Below are 21,590 nucleotides of genomic sequence, written 5' to 3' on the forward strand. Positions count from 1 at the left end.
TAAATTAAAGCAACTGCATGTAATTTTACTAATAAGTTGGAGCAGAAGAACACATTAGTAATATTAATTGATAGATGTTTAAATCCATAAAAATGATAAAAGACTATAATATAATAGCTTAGCATTCAAAAGATACAATGAGTTACATATGAAGAAACTATCAGAATGTTAAGAGATATCATTCAAAAGAATCAAACTATTTTCATTGAAAATAGGAAAGTGACGCAAATAAATCTAAATTTTGGAAAACGTCCATGAATCATTTGAATTATCATTAACATAAGGCATGTCTATTAAAGAAGCACAAACTAAGTTACATTGAAGAATAATTTAATAAAATTTTATCCCAATCAAAGAAGAATTCTCTATAGAAGATGTAAGAAAAATTAGTAAACATTCATAAATTCCATACTTTGTTCTTAAAATACTAAAGAAATTAAATATTAATATTATAATCTAAGGTAAATTAGTAATAAAAAATATAGGTATTTAGTTTAGATCTTTGTGAAAAATAACATGGATAGAGTAAATATAATATTATTGACGTAACTGAAACTCTTGTTAGATGCACATCAGAAGAATTGATTGTAGAAAAAAAAAGAGGTAGATCTTAATTTTATTTAAGTAATAAATTAGGAATAAAAAGAATTTCATATATATGGAATTAATATTTATTTTCATTGAAATAAAAAAAAATCAAATGTTGTATTTCAAGAAGTTTGTGTTGAATATCAGAAATACATTTAACTTTTTTGTGAAGTTAAACAATAAGATAAAAGATTAACGAGCCCAAGAACGATAACAGCACAAAAAGTACAACTCTAGCCCGATGTCACAATCGAGTAGATGATAAAGATACTACTATAGAATTGCCCGGGAAAAAGATAAAGGTGAGGAAGGATTGATATTAGCTCAGTAAAAAAAACTGAAGGAGTAAAAGATAATATTTTGTGAATATTTTATAGAATAGTTTAATTATTTTGTGTGAATTTAGAAATCTTTAGAATAGAGCTTTTTCAGTGGATTTATATGCTTGTGCAGATGCATTTTTCATATGAAAGTCTACTAGAGTTAGCATTAATCTTTAATTTATAATTTTTTATGAATGCTATCAATGATTAGGAATAAAATTTATATTCTATTTTGTATATTTTAGCATACTTTTAAGCAATTATTTTGCCTTATTGGTTTTAAATATTCACCTTCTTTGCATAACACAATTTTAATATTTTTTATTTTTGTAACATTGTACTTTCTCAAGTAAAGATTGGTTTCATGTTAATCAAAATAATATGAAAATTTAAATTAGCTTCAAATTATATTTGATTTCTATCAATTTTAATATTAACATGAAAGTTTAATTTGGGTGTAGCCCATTTAAACAAACATTAAAGAAAATAACTAATCACAATATTAAAGTTTAGAGACAAAAGTGAGCATAAACTATTAAAGTGAATCTGAGGAACAAATTTTAGCTATAAAATAAGCTAAAAATACTTAATCATGATATTTAACCACGTGCATTGCACGTGTATAAAACTAGTATGTATATATATACTAGTTGGATTGCACGTGCAATGCACGTGGTTAATTTTTCATTTTTTGTTTAAATTTTTTAAATTTTTTATCCCTTTTTTTTATAAAATTATGTAATGTAAGTAATGGATAAAGCGTATAGACATAATCTAAACATTCAACATTTGAACAATTAAATTATATTCATTGATTGATTGGGCGATAATACAATGGTTTCATCTATAAGTATCGTGAATACATCAATTTCATTACTCATTGCAATATTTATTACATAATAATTTTTAACATGAATTGGTTGATAGATTGTCATGGATATTTAACACCAAGATAGTTTAAAAACTAAGTTATGATATAGGATCTATACCCTTTTTAAGTAATCAGTTTTTTTACTGCACATTTGTCAATATTAAGAACTAAAATGTTATTGGCATGAGAGTAAATTATGGCTACATAAAACATAGAACACCCAATTAAAACAACTGACAAAATATCTTTGCATTTCATTGCACTTTTATTGTAAGTTTACATTAATATATCATTTGATAATATCTTGCAAAGGTAATTGCAGAATAGACTTCCTTCTTCCTATTGCAATAGAATGTCAATCTCATATTTGAAATTACTATGTATGAACTAAATCGGAACTTATCTATGGATTGTATTGAACATTTCTAGCAAGGCCAAAAACAGGGGAAAAAGTATAGATTTTATAGGTTCCACATCTTCGAATTTCAGCTTATGAAAAGTATAGATTTTTTTTGGAGTGTAGATATTAGAAATTGGTGATAACCATTCATAATTTGGACATTTGTAGTTGAATGAATATTTAAAAAGTTGAAAATCTACATTTGATGCCCCAACACATCAATGCGTGCATCATAGTTTGATGTAAGCGTTAATTGAAGCAAAACATTTTCAAAAGCATCTTATAAGTTGGGTCTAATTGCAGTTTCAAATTGATATTGTAAATGTACAAAAATATAAAGATCAATGAACCTCCAAGGCCTAGTCAATTTTTTAATCTCCCCCTCCTCTTCTTTTGAGTTACAGCATTTTTGCTACAAACTATACAAAAACACAACCGTTCATCTGGAACTCCATCCAACAAAGTCAAGCGCCAAAATAAAACAAAAGATGCATAGAGTTTATAGGTTGCTTAATGAGAAGGTAAGCAACTTCAGCTATTTAATTACCCCTCTTAATTACAGCTTATTTTTGACATGGGCAAGGTTCCTTAGCTCCCCAAATGCATGCATTGTCTCGGAATCAAATCCTCCAGCAAACTGCATTGCAGAAGATGTTTTATGAAGAAACAACATGAATAATCGAGAATTTTTTTTAGCGGAGTTGGTATCTAACCCGATGAATTCTGAAAGCAAATCTCACTCCCTGAAGCAGCATATACCCTAGAGCCGAGTCCTTGTTTGATGCCCCCATCACTTGGAGTTCAGTTGCAACTCTCTTCATATGTCTCTTTGCTAACTTCACATAGGCTAATTTTATGAAACAGATCCCCTACAGGATCGCTCTACAATATCTATTTTCAAAAGATACCCAGCATTTCAATTGATTTCTACTGGCTAATTCATCTAATAAACGCTAGTTTACATAATAATACATAATAAAATTCCAACGAGAGCATACCTGAACAAATATCACATTTATCAGCTCACGGGCAAAGGCAGCTTCATCCACAAATCAAAGAAAAACTCCAGAAATCAATCTTGGGAACAAATATCGGTGTGTGGGAACAAATTATAGACTTTTTTTCTGTACCCAAGCACCAAAACAGTGGGGTTACTTTTGCAACATTAGTGATTTTTGACATAATAGATGATGAAATTTTTACTTGTGTATATCATTATAGATATTCGATAATATTGCACTGAAAAGATTTGTCTTCATAGAACTAAAAGAATAAACACAAGGGTTAATTGTGGATACACGATAGTGTTGTAGGATAGCCACTTATATCCTAATAAATTTTTTCTTGTGAACAACAAATCAACTTGACTATAAGAAAACAATTTCAGACAGTGAATACTTATCACAACTATTAATAATGATATTTCTATTTAACTGAATTCTATAACTTTAAACCGTGTGAACTTATAGGAGCTACATTTGTTTATCTTTTCTTATTGTTTTTTTGAAAGCTCATTGGCTTACATCATAGAAACTTTTACAAACAGAGTAAGAAGTTCCCAAAATGAAAAAAAAATTGCTTGTTAGAGGGAATATTCTTGTGTTTTTCATCAAGCAAGTTATTGTCTTATTGATCACACAGAAACTAATAATTGTTATTTTTCATTTTCCTACATGGTCATAAACAAGTTGCTTACAGCAAGGAGATTTAAACATCTCACACAGAAGCAGTGTATTTTGTATATGCACAGCTTAGGGCATGATAAAACTTACCTTCTTCATATATCAATCACCTTGAAATCACAAATGAATACTGATGAATACATTTTTACAGAGGGACATAACATATGATGAAGCTACTCAACTTCCTACATATAATGTGGTATGCCGTAGATTTCTAATCTCGTAAATTATGTGAGTCATGTGAGATTCTCATTTATGCACATGTGTGGTATACATGGAGGAGAAATGAACTTGACAGAGAACTAAAAAAGCATCTGAACATACTACATTACACATAAATTATCTTAACATATGATGTTAGGAGCGATTAAAACAAAGAATAATAAAAATTAACTCATAAACAGAAAAAATATCCCCTAAAAGATTAAAATAACACCTTTCCTTCCTCAGCCAGTTTAGCAACTAATTTTGATTACTCCTGCATCAAAAAGGACAAAAGATCAAATGATTGAAATATATTGCATAGACACTTCTGAAGATGGTTCCTTTAAGTTCCTCCTCATAGTTTTTATTTAGAAATAATGTACTATGGAAAGTAAGCAAAAATTAGTCAGCTGGCCATCACTTGTATATAGGAATCCAAGTGGGGCCTGATAACCAAATGGATCGTAGCAGGTTTTTCAGGTTGGATACCTAAAATATATCTGAATGTGAAGGTTATGGATCCTAGAAAATATCTAAAAGTGCGACTATATATCCTCAGAAAAACTTTTCATACCAAATATGTATAGTAATCATGAGAATAGCCAAAAACATCATGCTAGCCTCAGTATATTTTTGAGAATAGTGAAATAATGCAACTATGACTTCAATAAACTGAGCATATAATTAATATGAGGGGCCAACTGACAAGAAACAATGCTGGTGATAGCAGATTAGATATCACATGATACAGATTGAAGTTGGTATGTTGAAAACCTATGTTCAGGAAGATAAAGTTTAGAATTTGCGTTCAGAAATGAAATTCATTTTGGTGGCAGAAATTATACGGAAGTTCTGCAGATGAAATTCAACGCTTGCCATTTACTAAAGTGTATACAAACCAGTAAGACAACACGTTGAAAGTTAGTTTCACACCCAACTCTTAGTGAACAAGGGATCATATAACCTTAATACATTGTATAAATGCAAACAGAATGTATTATAACTTACCTGCCCAGAGTATCAAACCTCCTGCATCCTTAGTCCTTTGACGCTCATAAGTTTGGCCAGGATTATGGTCTCGTGAAAGAGCTGCAGCTGTATTTTTAAACAATAGATCGAGTAAGAGTCTGAGTTCTAGAGGAAATGTACACTTCTCAATCATTTAAAGCATATATGAATCCTTAAATCATTTGAACACTTGAAAGATAAATAGATACCAATACCCAAAATGATCAAATATAGGAGGACTTACCCTTTCCTCCCTTACACATAATGACTCTCGAGTCCCCAATATTTGCTACTAACAATTTATCACAAAAAAGGATTGCATTTGAGGATGTTGACCCAGCATCTTAGTTATGAGTTGTCTCAGATGCAAAACTTGTTTTATTTGAACATTTGTACAAATTTTACACAAATTGTAATGCAAAATCTAAAAGTTTAAAAGTTCTGCAATAAGAAAACAAAAACATATACCAACATTTTTCTGAGGACAAAATTTCTTACCATCAAACACTCCAAATAAGCCAACTGTTCTAAGGACATGACTTACGTCAATGACTTCCCATGAAAGACAAGCAGAGGAGCAATAGCAGCAATAATATAAAAGCCAATGTGAATATGGAATATAGCAATGTTAGAACAAACATCTGATATATCTAACTAAAAGGATCACAAACGAATCAGCAACTACTAAATCTCCATCTTCTAATACCGGAACATATTTGTTCTAACATTCGCCAAAATATGGAATATAGCAATGTTAGAAATATCAGATTTCTTTGGTTACAAATCTGGAATATAGCAAATGTTAGAACCTGCCATATAAGATGTTTGAGTTAGAAATATCAGGTTTGTTTAGTTCTGTTTAGATGTTTGTTTAGCCTTGTATGTGGAAGAGGATCACAAACATAGCAAACAAATCAGTACATAAAGTTTGTTTAGCCTGGTATGTGGAAGAGGAGGAAAGATATATGTATATGGATTCAGATGCCAGAAATTCTAAGATAACGTCTTCCTAATACTAAAGCATGAATCCAAGAAGAACATATCTGCTTTGAGCATATGACAAACCAACCAAAAGAGTCAACAACCAATTTTTTTCTCAAATTTCTTTATCTTATTGTAGAAATTCCCAGAACATGACAATTATCACCCAAAAATTAGGGAAATTTAACGGCTAGTTCTAAATTCGTAATAAATCTCAAATGTTTCTCACCTGGATTGATCTGCTCTCCCTTAAAAAGGTTCACATCTTTCTACTCATACTCCAGCCCTTCAAAATACAAACACAAATTCAATAAAACCTCCAGGACCCATTTTAGCAAAATAGAAATTACAAAGAATTAAAGCATCCAATAATTAAAAACTACAAACAAAAACGATCATCTTTCCTTTTGAAACCTGCATATTTATTAAATTTATCATGGTGACTTGTTCCTAAAGTAATTAAAAAATAAGCATTCAGTAAAGAAAAATAAACTTTTACAAAACATTAACTTTATTCAATAGAGAGAAAACCTACTATGAAAACATTAAATTTATTTAAGCGGAGTAGGTTTATTGCACCACTTCAGTCTTTTGCTAAAAGAGGAAATGTACAAACATACATACATGAACAACACACATACATATATACAAATGTGACATAAGGAAACAGTTGGTTTGTATAATATGCATAAAAAATAACAAAGCATGAATTATATATCTAAGCAAAAGATAAATAAAATTAGCTAAATAAGATTAGTAAATTCTGAAATGATATTTAACATGCAATTTTATCTTTTTAAAAAACAAAAAGAAAGAAAGGGAGTTTACTTACATTTGTAGGCGAAAACATCAAATCATGAACTGGTCCTCCATGATCGCTAAGAATATCTAATAGACGGCCAGTCTTCATTGACATAAAAAAAATTTGAAACCCAAAATGACATGAAATTGTCAAGACAAGACAAAAGAAAAACTAATGAGCATAACTAAAACACACAGATTAATATATCAAATACCTCAAAAGAATCCAGTGACCTACCACAAATTATTTCACCACTTTTTTCTGAAGCCAATGCAAAAAAATGCCTGGGTGTAGGGAGTAGTAAATGTTCTAAATTTCCGGTAACGAAACAAATCCCACGCTCAAACGGTTCCATCCAGTGATGCACTTAGAAGACAATGGTTATTAGCCATGAAGTGGACTGCATTGACATCATTAGTATGCTCAGAGAATGTTAAAAAACAAAAACCTTATGAAACTATGCAGACTTGTCATACATAAAAATAAAGGTTTGATTATGAGTATCAGTGTAGCCTAAGAAAAACATCATTCGACAAGAATTCTTTTGATAGAAATTGTTCTCTTACAATTATATAACATAATTGTTTTCATATGAGAATTAAGATGTCAGCTTCAGCAATATGAAATTATGCAGCTATTTTATTAAAAAAACTAAGAATTTTGACAATTTTGAATTGCATTTACAATTCACAAATGCATTTACTAAAAGTAAGTAACTTAAAAAATATAAATAGATACTACATTCAAGACACATTATTTGAAAATGAAACACATACCTACAACTTTCCAGTTAGAAAAAAATTATTCAAGGAATCGTACAATCCAAAATAAAGCCTACGGTAGACAATACTTCCAACGCATTAAATGTTAAATCCACGGTAGAGCCTAGTAATTCCATCAGACTTTAATGTCTTCTTGTACACATCAAGAAGATCATTAAACTACTTTCCGTCGATTAATGCAAATTATCATGGTAAGCCACTATAGTAAGGCCAGTTAATACTTGTGAGTTTCCCCTAGAAGATGTTATGAAGGAAGCAGTTCCTATTGAACTTCTTAATGACAGTTTTACCAACAACTTGCTTTCTTGTCTTGTCTGGTCTCTTTGGCTATAACCTTCTGTTCTGGTTTTGCTTTTGTCATTTGTAATGCCTAAACATGCACTTTTTTCTCCTCACTTTATTGAACTTGGTACTTCTTTGTGCTATAAGTATTGTTTGATGGATTGCTAAGCAGCTTAAATATCTGTAAACTGCATCTGATGACAATTCTTAAGTAATTTTATATCAGCTATTAGTATGGTTCCAATATGTTGGATACAGCTATAATAGATGATGTTGTGATGACGAACATGCAAACTAGTTGTGGTGTGATTTCAACTTAAAAATAGCATATGATGTTTTTTTGCTTGTGATAACTAAACATATAGCCAGTTCTCAGTTTCGAAAGTGATGGTCAGATCCAGTGTGAAGGTGATTTTGTTGTGAAATGGTGATCTAAGGATATGTCCCTATTTTTCATATGCTGGGTTTTCTTTGCTCTGCATCTTACTGTGTGCATAGGTGTATGCTCTGTGTTTATACACTATGTAACTTTCTAGTTATTATTCTTATAAATAACAGTAAGATGCATGATCAAATAAGAGCATAACATCGTAATATACGTCGCATAACATCACAATTTTAATTTAAATATAGCAAAGGAATCAGTTGCTGCTCGGGATGGTTGTAGGAGGAATAAAAGATGAAGGAGCATCAAAAGGAACTAAAGGTGAGAAGGCGCCAAAGGTGGAGACAGCAACAATGACACTACCAGTGCGACACTCAAGGAACAGGTTTTAACAACATACAGAATTGCACATGTAAACTTAATTGAGAATTGCAAAACAGGTTTTCACAACATACATAATTACTCAAGAAACATGTTTTCTCAAGTATTGGTTACAGAACATATTCATATCTTCAATCTATTGGTTACACAATTGATATTAGATTGATCAAAACATAATTGATTTAGCAATTAATTCATAATTTCCAGTAAGGGAACTCCTTTGCACGTATCAACTAAATAAATAAAATCTATGGACCCTAGAGTTTTCCCTGCGCTCAATGACCTAGCTTACAAACATGCATTCAATCACAGCCATAGCAGACCTAATTTATCCTACAGCTAAGTTCCAATATACAGACAAAATAGCTTCCATTTTTAGGGTGCTATCAACAATTTCATCGGAGGAAAAAAAGTAAAAAAAAACAGACAAAATAGCTTCCATTTTTAGGGTGCTATCAACAATTTCATCGGAGGAAAAAAAGTAAAAAAAAAGGTAAAATTGAGGAAAGGTATACCTGGCCTCTGGTGAGATTAGTGGTGACCTTAACCGGATTCAATCAACAAATTGCGTGTTTTTGCGTGGGGAAAGAAGACGAACGCTTCTTCTGAACCAAATCAGAATCATATTAAAAAAATAAAAAAAATCACAAGCGAAATAACAACCTGAATCATAAAAACTTGGGATCAGATATACCAATTATTTAATTCTAGTAAAAGCATCTTCCTAATTTATCTAACCACAAATAACATCTTTCAAAATTACAGCTACCCAAGTTCTCAATCAAGCATCTTCCTAATTTATCTAACCACAAATAACATCTTTCAAAATTACAGCTACCCAAGTTCTCAATCAAACTAGCTTATTGCTCTCCCGAATCCCAAATTAAAGTAGTTAATTTCCCAAATCGAACAAAAAAAAAACCCTATAAATTCAATTCAAAGATTGATCAAAGGTTGAGAAATAAGAACTTGCCTGACCTCAGCGGACGGCGAGGGCTTGTTCGCCGCCGAGCAGTGAACAGTTCGAGAAGAAAAGGCGGCACCTTTCTTTGATTTTGGGGAGGAAGGTGGTATTTTGTGAGTACGGATAGAATTATTAGGGTTAGGAAATGAGGAGAGAAGGAATGAGATTTGAGGAGGAGATAATGCAGCCATGGGTGTTGAGTGAGTGGAAGTTCGTGGGACGGCGAAAAGAGAAACAGATGAAATATTCGGCTTCAGCGGAGAGTAAGACGCTTAGGTAACCGATGAACTCTTCGGCTTCGGTGGAGAGGAAGACATTACGGAAGTGGAGAATAAGGCTGAGGGTATATTTAAAATAGTTGAAGGTTAATTTGGGAAGGGGAAAGTACTTAACTAATTTTAACTGATTAATAACAAATTTAATTTTCTTAATATAAAAAATAGTTGAATAATGGTAAGTACTAGATTGTTTTTTAAAATTGAGGTATCGAAATAGGAAGGTATGAGATGAAATTAGAAGAGGTTAAAATAGCATACGATAGTCTTTGAAAGAGATAAATAAATTTTCGGTATGTTTTTAAAGTAACATAGCGAAATATAGAGTTTTGACTGTCTTTCGCATGGGATAAAGTACTAGTTGCATTTGTTAGAGAATAAGATAAAAAATAGGGCATGGTTTTTTCGAGTTTTAAGGACCCAAGCGGCCAAGCCCATAATTCGGGTCGGATGCAGATTGTATTATCGGGTATCGGGGGTCCATAACTCAACCGAATTAATGAAAACCGCCCCTCAAATGCTAAAACCCTAAAACCTAAACCCCTCCGTATAAAAGAACACCGTCTCCCTTTCAGTGAGCCTCTTTGCCTCTCCTCTTCATCCCGAACCCAAAATCCCCAACCCAATTCCTCTCTCTCTCTCTCTCTCTCTCTCTCTCATCATTTCGAGGGTTTCTTCATCTCTCCAAAGATGTCTTTCGACGGTAGCTTCGTCCTCGAATCCGCGCTCGAGCGATTCCTCTCACGCCATCCCAATCTCCGCTCCGTCCCCAAACTTGCCGCTCTCTCTCAAAAGGTTATCTTTTTGGAACCCTAACGATTCAATCTTTCGAAATTTTTTTCCTCAAATTTGTTTTGATTTGTTATAGGGAGGAGCTTTGACAGCGGATGAATTGGTCGCGACGATCGCCGACCCTTTACTTCACCCGAGCTACACGATTCCGATCGTGGGATGCTTTCGCCCGCTCGTTCGGAAGATTGCATTGAGGGCTGTGAGCAAGCTTCGTAATGTTCCGAGCTTGGAGTCGGAATCGAGAGAGGTTGAAGAGGAGATTGGGGAGGATGATATTCATGTGATAGATTTCTATGTTGGGAGAGGGAGGGGGTTGAGGCTGCACGAGCTGGTTTCGCTGGCGTTTTGTCGGGTGCTGGACTTGGCCCCTTTCTTGTTGAGGTAATTTCAATTTTTAATTTTTAATGCTACAAATTTGCACCTTTATGCTTCAAAAGGCTTGAATTTGGAGCTAATAGTTAAAAACGGAGCGATCATTGCACAGCTTATTTTCTCATATATGAGAGCTATGCTCAGCCAATAACACTGTTTTCTCCTCCTCCCTTCAGTTGTATCTTAGGTTATTTTCGGTTTTCTCCTCCTCCTTTCCGACGCCTGATTTCAGATGTTTCTACTCCACATTTTACGGAAAAGGTTTGATTTTTTTTGTTGCTTCAGTATCAGATTCTCTTACAAGTATGAAAATTTATGCTTACAAATTTTCAGAGGATTTAATCTGAGTTATGTGTTTAAAGCATCTCTAATATGCACAAGGATTTATTTCTAATATTTGTCTTCTCGTCTGGAAAGTAATTATATAACCTTGGATGAATATTGAATAATTTGTTAGAATGTTCATCTTTGATGGCATGCAGCTTTCTGAAGTGTGTGTTCTGTTAGTCAGAATATTTTGTATTCTTTTATTTACCTGAGAAAATGATTTCTCCCATTAATTGTTTGTATTCTCAGGATGCACAATTGCTTGCTATAGTTCGGATATCATATCGTTTCTTGCTCCTGAATTCCAAAGTTTTCAGTGAACTGTGGGATTGGTCTTGTTTCCTGGATTTATTTGAACTGATGGCTTGTCGTTATTTAAGTGATGACATAAGGTGGTGCACAATACAAATATTATCTGTGGTCCTTAGAGTAGGTGACAGGTCTAACAGAAGCCTTGGTATGAGAGAAGATGAAGCTTTTGAGTGCTTACTTCGGTTAGTTCTATTACTCTGCTTGGGATGTATAAACCTGTTGGAAAGTTAAGTAAAATGTTGAATTCATTCTTTATTTTCCACTTGCAGATGGGAGGAGTTCTGTCAAGACACATCATTAGAGAAGGCTGGTTGGTATCTTCAGCCAACTGAACAGGAAAATGGTTTCTGTCTTAATGAAATCATAAATCTTTCTCAGTGTGTAGAGTCATTTGAAAATGACTCATCAAATTGTAGCGGGATCAAGCTCTCGCGGTAGGCAGACCATTTATAGTAAATACGATGGATACACCATTTCATTTAAAAATGACAGTGAGTAAACCTCCTTTTTTTAACTTCATGCAGAAATTTGAAGTTCGCAGAGAGCCCTTTTGTCCTGACCTCAACTATGAAGAAGAGTTTTGAAATGGTTCTAGTGGCAGTCAGCCAAAGATGGCCTGTATTGCTCCACGGACCTTCAGGATCTGGAAAGACAGCACTGATCAACAGATTGGCAGATATAAGTGGAAATCAAGGTGAACTTTGTAATTAAAGTCTCCCTGAGGAAATATTTTGGTGAGGTGTTATTTGGTGTCGGAAAATGTGTGTCGACCGAGTGCCCTAAATTGTTGAATTTAAGACTAAGATACTGATCCACAGAGATCTTTGCTGTGGCTTGAGTGATTTAAAGACAATCTCGCTCTCTCTATAATATATATCTCTCCTTGCACTCTCTGTCTCTTCCCCCCACAAAGGTTTACTATGGCTGCAATAGTTTCAAGCAAATCCTTGTCTTCAAATTTGATTATGGAAACTCCTAAATGAATATCCAGCCTTTTCAACTTGACATCTCATGAAATGCCTAAAACCTGAAATTTTGATTTTAATTTTTTCTGCTCTTGTACATAAGGACACAAGTAACACTCTAAAGAGCAGGTTACTTAGAATGTCATCTATCTTTTGGAGTGTAGACCTTTGGAAGCCAATTCTTCGATCGCGATCCAAGCATGTAACAACCATTAATATTGTGTTGGTATCAAAAAGTTATCCTTTAATTGCTTAGGCTGAATCATCGATTTAACTGCCAAAATTGTGTTACAGCTTTGAAGTGTCATGTCTTTGTATTGACAAACACGTGGGTATTATCTATGTCCTGGATTATCTGTAACAGTTATAATTAAAGCATTGTTAAATTGTTTTCTGCTACAATGTTTTATACATGTATATATATTTTCTCTTCAGTTCTCTTCATTCACATGGATGAACAAATGGATAGCAAAACACTAGTTGGAAGCTACATCTGCTCAGAGGTGCCTGGTGAATTCAGATGGCAGCCTGGTTCGCTTACCCAGGTTGGTTGGTTGGTTCCCTTGTACTACGTCACATCTGCTCCTTGTACTTGTTTAACAACTATTTGTAAAATTTCTAAAACAGGCTATTCTGAATGGATTTTGGGTTGTCTTTGAGGACATAGACAAAGCACCAAATGAGGTGCAGTCCCTCATGCTTCCTTTATTGGAAGGCTCAAGTTCATTTGCAACTGGTCATGGAGAGGTGAACCTCTTTCTTCTTTTGCTTATTAAAGTTCTGCATATTTACTCATACAGAAGAACTTAGAGATATCAGATCTTATGCTTGAGTCAGTTTATACTCATTTATTTCCTGGGAATTTAAAGCTCACTATTAATTAAGATGTGCACGTGCGTGTGTGTGTGTATTCCAATTGTTCGGCTTCCAAGGCTACTTGTTTTGAAGCTATGACAAAATGCAGATGAGGAATTGGGCCTCTGTATATCTATAGCCAAGGACATGCAATAGGGGAATTAAATTTTGAGTAATTATCAAATGCTCACACATGTAAATCAACAATTTGTAATTTGTGGACCTTAGTATATTTACTATGAAGACTTAATCTGTACTACTTATAAAAGAGGATTTGGGTGTTAAAACTTTTGATTGTCTATTTTACCCTTTCAAAATTTGATAATTTTTAATGACGCCTTGAAATTTATTCAATTTGTTCTATTTATTACACTATAATTATTTTTGTGATGAACATAAGAACTAATATTAAAAACTAAATATATATTATAAAATTTAAGCATATTCTTCAAATTTTATTCAATTCATTCTATTTATTATGCTATAATTATTGTTGCAATAAACAAAAGAACTAATATATATTATAACTTTTAACCATGTTAGTCTTATGTTAAATAAGATAAATATTTCACTTTAGATATGAGGTATTATATAATAAATATAAAATTTTAATATATAAGATAAAATATCATAACTTATATTTATAAATTATTTTGTATTTTAAGATAATTTAATATTTAATTATAAATCCAACATTTAATCTAATACTATAATATATTAATATGTGTGTCTGATATATAAAAGATTCATGGAGAGGAATACTAATATAAATGTTAACCTTTTAGTGTAGTTTGAAAATAGCGTATAAAATTATTATAGTATACATTACTAACTATTACCATATACTCATCATAATATTTGGATACAAGGTAATTCTAAGCATGAGGACTTCAAAGCGATGTGGCAAGCTATTAAATTTGCTCTTGATACTGGATGTGGGAAGGAAATTTTCAAAGATGCAAAGGCCATAATTAGAGAGATCCAAAATGAAACAAAGTAACACTTGATTTTCGGACACTTTGTGAATGATATTTAGTAATGTTGCACATGACTCAAGGAATGAGATTTTCAGGTAGTTCGTCAAACGAGGAATGTAACGGTTCATGTGTTGGTCTGAAGAGCTAAGAAAATTACTGATTTTGTGGTATGGCTCAAAGACGCACCACCATTTTTACCCAATGTTCATGTTCTGCAGTCTGATAAGGACAAGTGTTAATCCACATTCTTTTGTTGTGCTTCTGGGTTTTCAGTTTAGCTTGGATGTGTCTTAATATTTTTTCCCATAAAAAATATCACAATATAATAATTAGATCCTAGCTAACGAAGTACTTTATGACATCTGCCCTTCTGAACCTACTAAAAATGCATTTAATATGGATATTAGTAAGAAAATAAACCCATAATTAAAGCAGCCATGTATCTTTTCTCATTGACTAATCAAATTCTCTGAATTAAACACACACTAGTTATTTCACGACTAATGTACTTCCATAAACATTTCACTTGTATCTCAAGAGTTGGCACAAAATTATATTATATATGGATGCTCAAATGCACATAAGAAAACACTAAAATAATAATAAAAAATAGAGAAAGTGATAGTGGAGTCAGTCCCTTGATTGTAGGAACCGGGATTCCTCGCAATCAATAAGGTTTCACATGTGATAATTGAGAGAGATGATTGTATTGCTTTTATTTGGAGGAAACAAACAGATCAATAACCGATTTCATCTCCAGTTTATGAAAAAACATCAATCTATTAGTTATACTACTAATACAAGAATGCAAATTTATGGAGAGAAAAACTAATATAAGTTTCAATAAATTCATAGCTAATGGGTGGCTGGGGCTCTGTGAGTCCTCATCGTCAAGGTTTTAAATATCGGATGTCGGGTTCATGTCGGACGGCTGAAATCCATGTCGGATAGCGGAAATCGGGGATATATCGGGGGACATGGACTAAATATCGGATTGCCATATCGGGTGATCCACATATGTATAATATCATGCCCTAAATGTAATCTAACTATCTAAGCATTCCTAAATTCATAACTTCATGACTCTGCACATTTCAACATTCATATGCACATTTAAAATAAAATAAATCTCTCCTTATTAATCAATAATCATTAGCCTATTATTAATCAGTTAGCCTATTATTAATCAAGTGATCAAACATCAAGTAATCATTAGCCTATTATTAATCAAAATAGTCCACAAACCAAACATTCACGTGTGAAGAAGAAAAAAAGAAAAAACAGGAAAATCGGCCGATATGGCCGATTTTTCGCCGATATGGCCGATATGTCGGTAAAAAACGATATGCGACTTGTTTTTCCCCGATTTGTGTCGTTGGACCCCTCAATCTGCTATATCGGCCGACATGTCCGACATGTCGGCCGATATTTAAAACACTGCTCATCGTTGTTTAAAAAAAAAGTATTGTGGCGAGTGCAATATTAGTTGGCCCTCTAATGTTTAGTCTCATGACCTTACTTAATATGCATTATGTGCAAAGCACGTGTTACATGCTAGTTTATCTAAATTGGATTTTTTTCATGGTGTATTCATTTGATGTTCATAGTCTTGCTCATTAGTTCTATTATGTAAAATTATAAATAATAGGATCTTTATCTTTTTATTCTCACCCAATTTCAACTTACTGTTATGATCATGCCAAATATCATTTCAGATATAGCCTTTCTTTTATCTGTTTAGCATGTATCTGATTCCTGAAAGATAGTCTAAGCCTGCTGGCTTAATATGAAAAAAGCATATTTATTATCTATAGCTGGTACCTGATCATCGCTTTTAGGGTTATTTTCTCTTATTAAATATCCCAAAATTTTCTCATTACTTCTCTTGGAATACTGTCTTCCAACTTGTTTGGACATGAGTATATTAGTCTCAATGGTTATGGCAATTATGGCAATTCAGAACGTACATATTTGATCTTATTCATACGTTTTTCTGCTGGTGATTACACTATCAATTAGTTTTATGATGCCGAAATGAAAATCCAATTGGCTCTTGTTGAAAATTTGCTTTGTGAGAGATCTCTGCCGGCATTGAACCCCAACACTTCTGCTGCAGGATTGGGCACTTACATATGCTATTTGTAGATGACTATTGTTCTGCATTATTAACTTGCTTTATGCTGTCGTAGTTGTTGCTGCTGTCTATTCATCTTATTTGCTGTCAAATTTATCCTGTGAAATGAATTGGGTATTTTTTTGCTATATCTTTATGTTATGCCATCATATAGTTCTCTTTCCTTGCTGGTGGCCTATTTACTTATTCAGTTTTGGTTTTTTACAAGCCTTATTCTTTATCTAAGTTTTAATTTGTAGCAACATTCTTCTGAGGTATTTGTATCTTTTGCAGGTTATAAATGTTGCAGAAAGTTTTCGCCTGTTTGCTACTGTGTCAACTTCAAAACATGAAAATTTTCACGGCATAGAAGGTCAAACAAAGTTTTTTTCCTTCCTCGTTACAGTTAATATTGTTTTTTTCCACTAGTTCTCTTTATAAAGATGTTCTGTGTTTATGTGTTCTACTTGAAAAAGCGAATTTGCATCTACATGCAGGAAAACAAAGAGGAATTAGTAATTTCATGTTGTTTATTGTGACGTTAGTCTTTAGTCTTGTGTAATGTGTTTGCCTGATTATTAGGAAGATTCTCCTTTAGCGCCCTTTGGAGGAAAGTGGCGGTTGGGACTGCAAGTACTGTTGATCTCTTGGTTATAGTGAATGCGTGGTATCCAAGTTTAGAACCGCTTTCATCTAAGCTTGTAGGTATGTTGTATTAATTCTGCTGCTTCTTCCTTTTTTGCTGCATTCTTCACTGAGGCATTCATTTTGTCCAGATACCTTTCAAAAATTTAACATCTTTGCTATTGGCCAACTTGGGGAAAACCAAGCTGGTGGAATGGTTTTATCTGGTACGTTCAACAGGTTCTCCATAAGGTATATATCATCCAGTCTCTTGAGTCTTGACTTTATTGGGTATGCCGTTTTAGCATTACTGACATCTTGGTTTGACAATTTCAGGGATCTTCTGAAATTGTGCAAGAGAGTCTCAAATTTAGGCCTCAATATTTCTGGCCTTGGGCTATCAACTACAGATTGTCGGAAGATATATCAGGAGGTTTACATATCCCCCATTTTGGCTGTTGCAAGATTAGATTCTTGTTGTTTTAGGATTCTTTTGTTAATTTATGCTTCCTATATCGAACAGGCTGTTGATATTTTCGCGGCTTCACTGCCTTCTTTGGAAAATCGGTTACTTGCAATGAGAGAAATTGCTAGAATCTGGGGTATGCCGGCACCTGGACCAGACAATATGAACCCTTCCTGCAAGCCTGTCATTCAGGTTGGTGTTGTTTTCTAATGATGATAATAATGTTTTGTTTTTCGTTTTTCTTGTTTTCCAGCTAACTTTATTCATGCGATACTTCTTTCAGAGTCTAAGATCAGATTTGCAAGTTGGACGGGTTACCCTTCAGCGCCTCAAAGTACCAGTACGTATAGAAACCTGTGCAAATTGCTTTTTTCTGTAAGTTCCATTTGCTTGTCTGAGAGACATCTCCTTTTGATTGTTTTATGCAGAACATTCATGACAGGAAACCTTTCATTGGACTGCACAGCTCTTTGCATGCACTTGAGAGAATTGCTTGTTCTGTTAAGTACAATGAACCTCTTCTTCTTGTTGGTGAAACTGGTACAGGGAAGACTACACTTGTGCAGAATCTGGCTACGAGGCTCGGGCACCCGCTCATTGTTATGGTATATTAGAAAATCATGAATTTGTTTAACTGAATCATCAATGTGCTTATCCTTTAGAGTAAAATTGCCATTGTGTAATAAATATTTTAGGATTATGTCAATCTGATTACTCATGGCTGTTGTTAAGGAGTTACATTCTGATGCATATGGATCCAGGAAAAATATCTTACTATTGAAGCTATCTGATATTGGATTAAAACGGAAAACCTCTACATGTACATGCTATGCTATACATTAGAAATATATGTTCTGAAAATATGATAATTAATCAAGCTCAGTTATTATTTGCCTTTGCTTTTCTCCCATTGTTTCTTTTTTTTTTCCTTAAGTTAAATGCCTTGCCTGGTTGAGGGGCTAGGACCCTGATGCTGAATAATTTTTTGATATATTTTTGTGACAGAATTTAAGCCAGCAGAGTGATGTTACTGATTTACTGGGTGGATTTAAGCCTACTGATGCACGCTCAATTTGCCTACCTCTTTATCATGAATTCACTAAGTTGTTTTATTGTTCCTTTTCGAAGAAGGTATCACATCAACTCCAACCCCCCAACAAAAAAAAAAAACCCAAAAAAGGCAACAGCAGCTTTTTGTTACTTTTTATCAATATCAATTGCTAACTTGTTTGACAAAACTCTACCTTCTATGAGCAGGATAACAGAGCTATGCTTCGTAGTTGTGAAATATATGCAATAGAAAAAAAATGGAAAAAATTACTGAAAGTTTTTCAGAAAATAGTTGATTTTGTTCGGGAACGTGTTGGTGAAATAAGAGTGTCTGGTTCTGGTGCCAAGAGGAAGAGGCCTTTGTGTGAAGAGACTCTTAACTGCTGGGAAACATTTTCTTTAAAGCTTGACAATGTGCGTAAACAAATTGGTTCATCCGCAGGCATGTCGTTTAAATTTGTGGAAGGAGCTTTTATAAATGCTCTAAGGAATGGACAATGGATTTTACTGGATGAAGTAAATCTAGCTCCTCCAGAGACATTGCAGAGAATTATTGGTGTTCTAGATGGAGAGAACGGTACTCTGTGTTTGGCTGAAAGGGGGGATGTGGATTATGTTGAAAGGCACCCTCACTTCCGCTTATTTGCCTGTATGAATCCTGCAACTGACGCTGGAAAGCGTGAGCTGCCATATTCCTTCCGCTGTAGACTAACCGAGTATTTTGTCGATGATGTTTTGGATGATAAAGATTTGACTCTTTTCGTTAATCAATATCTGGATGAGAAGTTTGATGCTCAAATACCAACTAAAGTTGTCCAGTTTTATAAAGCTGCAAAGAAGGCATCTGAGGAGAGGCTGCAAGATGGCGCTAATCAGAAGCCACAGTTCAGTTTGAGGTCCCTTGCACGGGCACTTGAATATATCAATAACTCAGAAGGAAAGTTTGCCTTTGCAAAAACTATTTATGATGGGTTTTGCATGTTCTTTCTTACGTTGTTAGATGGTCCCAGTGCAAAAGTTATGAAAAGTATGATATTGTCTTATCTGTTAGATGGTAAAGAACCCCCTAATATTCCTTTTAAAGATTATTTTCTTGGAAATACAAAATGTCAAGAAGATTTGGAATCGGACAATTTCATGAAGAATTATGTTCTTACTAAAAGTGTTACGGAGCATCTAAACAACCTTGCACGTGCAGTGTATATTAAGAGGTATCCGGTACTTCTCCAGGGACCGACATCTAGTGGCAAGACCAGTCTTGTTCAATATCTTGCTACATTGACCGGCCATGAGTTTGTGCGCATAAACAATCACGAGCATACTGATCTGCAGGAATATTTGGGTTCATACATTACTGATTCTCAGGGGAAGATTCAGTTTCAAGAAGGGATTTTAGTAAAGGCTGTCCGCAATGGTTATTGGATTGTCTTGGACGAGCTTAATCTTGCTCCTTCAGATGTTTTGGAAGCTTTAAATCGGCTGTTAGATGATAATAGAGAGATATTTGTGCCTGAAACCCAAGAGACTATATCAGCACATCCAGATTTCATGCTTTTCGCAACACAGAATCCCCCTATGCTGTATGGTGGTCGTAAGGTTCTTTCTCGAGCTTTTCGGAATCGTTTTTTGGAGATTCATGTTGATGAAATTCCTGATGATGAACTGACCATAATTTTGGAGAGGAGATGCTCTATTCCTGCAAGCTATGCAACAAAAATGGTTGAAGTTATGAAGGACTTGCAGTTGCATAGACAAAGCAGTAAAGCCTTTGCTGGAAAGCATGGTTTTATAACACCGCGTGATTTGTTTCGATGGGCGAATCGTTTCAGGATGTTTGGGAAATCCTATGAAGATTTAGCCAAAGATGGTTATTTTCTTCTTGCTGAAAGATTGCGGGATGAAAACGAGAAGAATGTTGTTCTGGAAACTTTGCAGCGTCGGCTTCGTGTAAATTTGGTAATTGATGATTTGTACAAAGGGGTATGTTCTGTTTTCTCATTTCTCTTTATATTTCAATTAGTGTATTTCATACTAAAAGAACGTGCGTTTGCCTCTGAGCACACATGTTGTTAAAAAGTGCATGAGTAGTTTTGTTACTTTTGTTTTTCTATGCATATGAATTTATGTTGTTGCAAACTTGTCAATGAAAAAACAATGATGGCACCATTTTTTATTACTGCAAAATATTTATTTAATCAGCCTTTGTTCATGGTGGAAACACTTATTTAATCATTTTTGGTTCTTTTGTTCTGTTATAAAGGGGGTATTTAATCATTTTTGGTTCTTTTGTTCTGTTATAAAGGGGGTCTTTTAAGCTTAGTCTATTTTCTCAATTTTGCATCTCTAGAGACAGGTTGTAGTTGTCAAATGGAGTTTTCTACGAAATAATCTTTACCTTCCATTATAACCTCCTTATGTTTCATGCAATTAAAATTTTGAACTTGTTTATGATTAAATATGATCGCATCATTACAATGGGAGGTAGCTTCTTTTCTTCTTGTTTAGGTGTGATGTGCTTGACTGTTTTATGCATAGGAGGTATAATCTTGTATATTTGTCCAGATGATTGCATCATTAGGGAAAAGAAGGCAGCTTCCTGTTCTTCTTTTGGACATTTTATTTACTTTTAGCAAGATAGAAAGAACATTAGTATGATTGTGTGCCTCCTTGGATTGCAGGAAACAAGTGATGGTGATGCTCTTTCAGTGTTTCTGAAACAGCGTGACGTAGCAGAAAATTTTCATAAGTTAGTTCGGTTGCTTATTTTTATTACATTTACTCTCTCATCTGGCTCTTCTTTCTCATACAT

General features: G+C 33.7%; 1 protein-coding gene and 1 long non-coding RNA gene across 4 annotated transcripts in view; one reads left to right on the forward strand and one right to left on the reverse strand.

Moving 5' to 3' along the window:
- On the reverse strand, positions 2,518-9,977 carry LOC109836510. Of its 3 annotated transcripts, XR_002245983.1 has the most exons (10): positions 9,668-9,977; positions 9,205-9,294; positions 7,097-7,259; positions 6,890-6,961; positions 6,287-6,343; positions 5,077-5,163; positions 4,301-4,342; positions 3,181-3,306; positions 2,896-3,073; positions 2,518-2,819 (listed from the first exon to the last, which is right to left on the reverse strand). It is a non-coding gene; the product is annotated as an uncharacterized LOC109836510 (long non-coding RNA). The 3 variants fall into 3 exon arrangements; XR_002245984.1 differs by lacking the exons at positions 9,205-9,294; positions 9,668-9,977 and having other exon boundaries at positions 3,181-3,221; positions 7,097-8,109; XR_002245982.1 differs by lacking the exons at positions 9,205-9,294; positions 9,668-9,977 and having other exon boundaries at positions 7,097-8,109.
- The window catches only part of LOC109838135 (midasin), a 45,174-nt gene continuing 34,077 nt past the window's right edge, over positions 10,494-21,590 (forward strand). Inside the window, exons 1-18 of the mRNA XM_020406603.1 lie at positions 10,494-10,723; positions 10,797-11,101; positions 11,269-11,353; positions 11,669-11,913; positions 12,001-12,165; positions 12,256-12,425; positions 13,132-13,241; positions 13,324-13,443; positions 16,936-17,014; positions 17,224-17,346; positions 17,418-17,517; positions 17,602-17,698; positions 17,789-17,923; positions 18,015-18,071; positions 18,160-18,336; positions 18,737-18,862; positions 18,989-20,761; positions 21,460-21,527. Coding sequence (XP_020262192.1) covers positions 10,619-10,723; positions 10,797-11,101; positions 11,269-11,353; positions 11,669-11,913; positions 12,001-12,165; positions 12,256-12,425; positions 13,132-13,241; positions 13,324-13,443; positions 16,936-17,014; positions 17,224-17,346; positions 17,418-17,517; positions 17,602-17,698; positions 17,789-17,923; positions 18,015-18,071; positions 18,160-18,336; positions 18,737-18,862; positions 18,989-20,761; positions 21,460-21,527 — 4,040 coding nt within the window. The 5' untranslated portion in view covers positions 10,494-10,618. The remainder of the gene's footprint in view (positions 10,724-10,796; positions 11,102-11,268; positions 11,354-11,668; positions 11,914-12,000; positions 12,166-12,255; positions 12,426-13,131; positions 13,242-13,323; positions 13,444-16,935; positions 17,015-17,223; positions 17,347-17,417; positions 17,518-17,601; positions 17,699-17,788; positions 17,924-18,014; positions 18,072-18,159; positions 18,337-18,736; positions 18,863-18,988; positions 20,762-21,459; positions 21,528-21,590) is intronic.

This window comes from Asparagus officinalis, chromosome 4 (genome assembly GCF_001876935.1).
Source record: "Asparagus officinalis chromosome 4, Aspof.V1, whole genome shotgun sequence".
NCBI lineage: Eukaryota > Viridiplantae > Streptophyta > Magnoliopsida > Asparagales > Asparagaceae > Asparagus > Asparagus officinalis.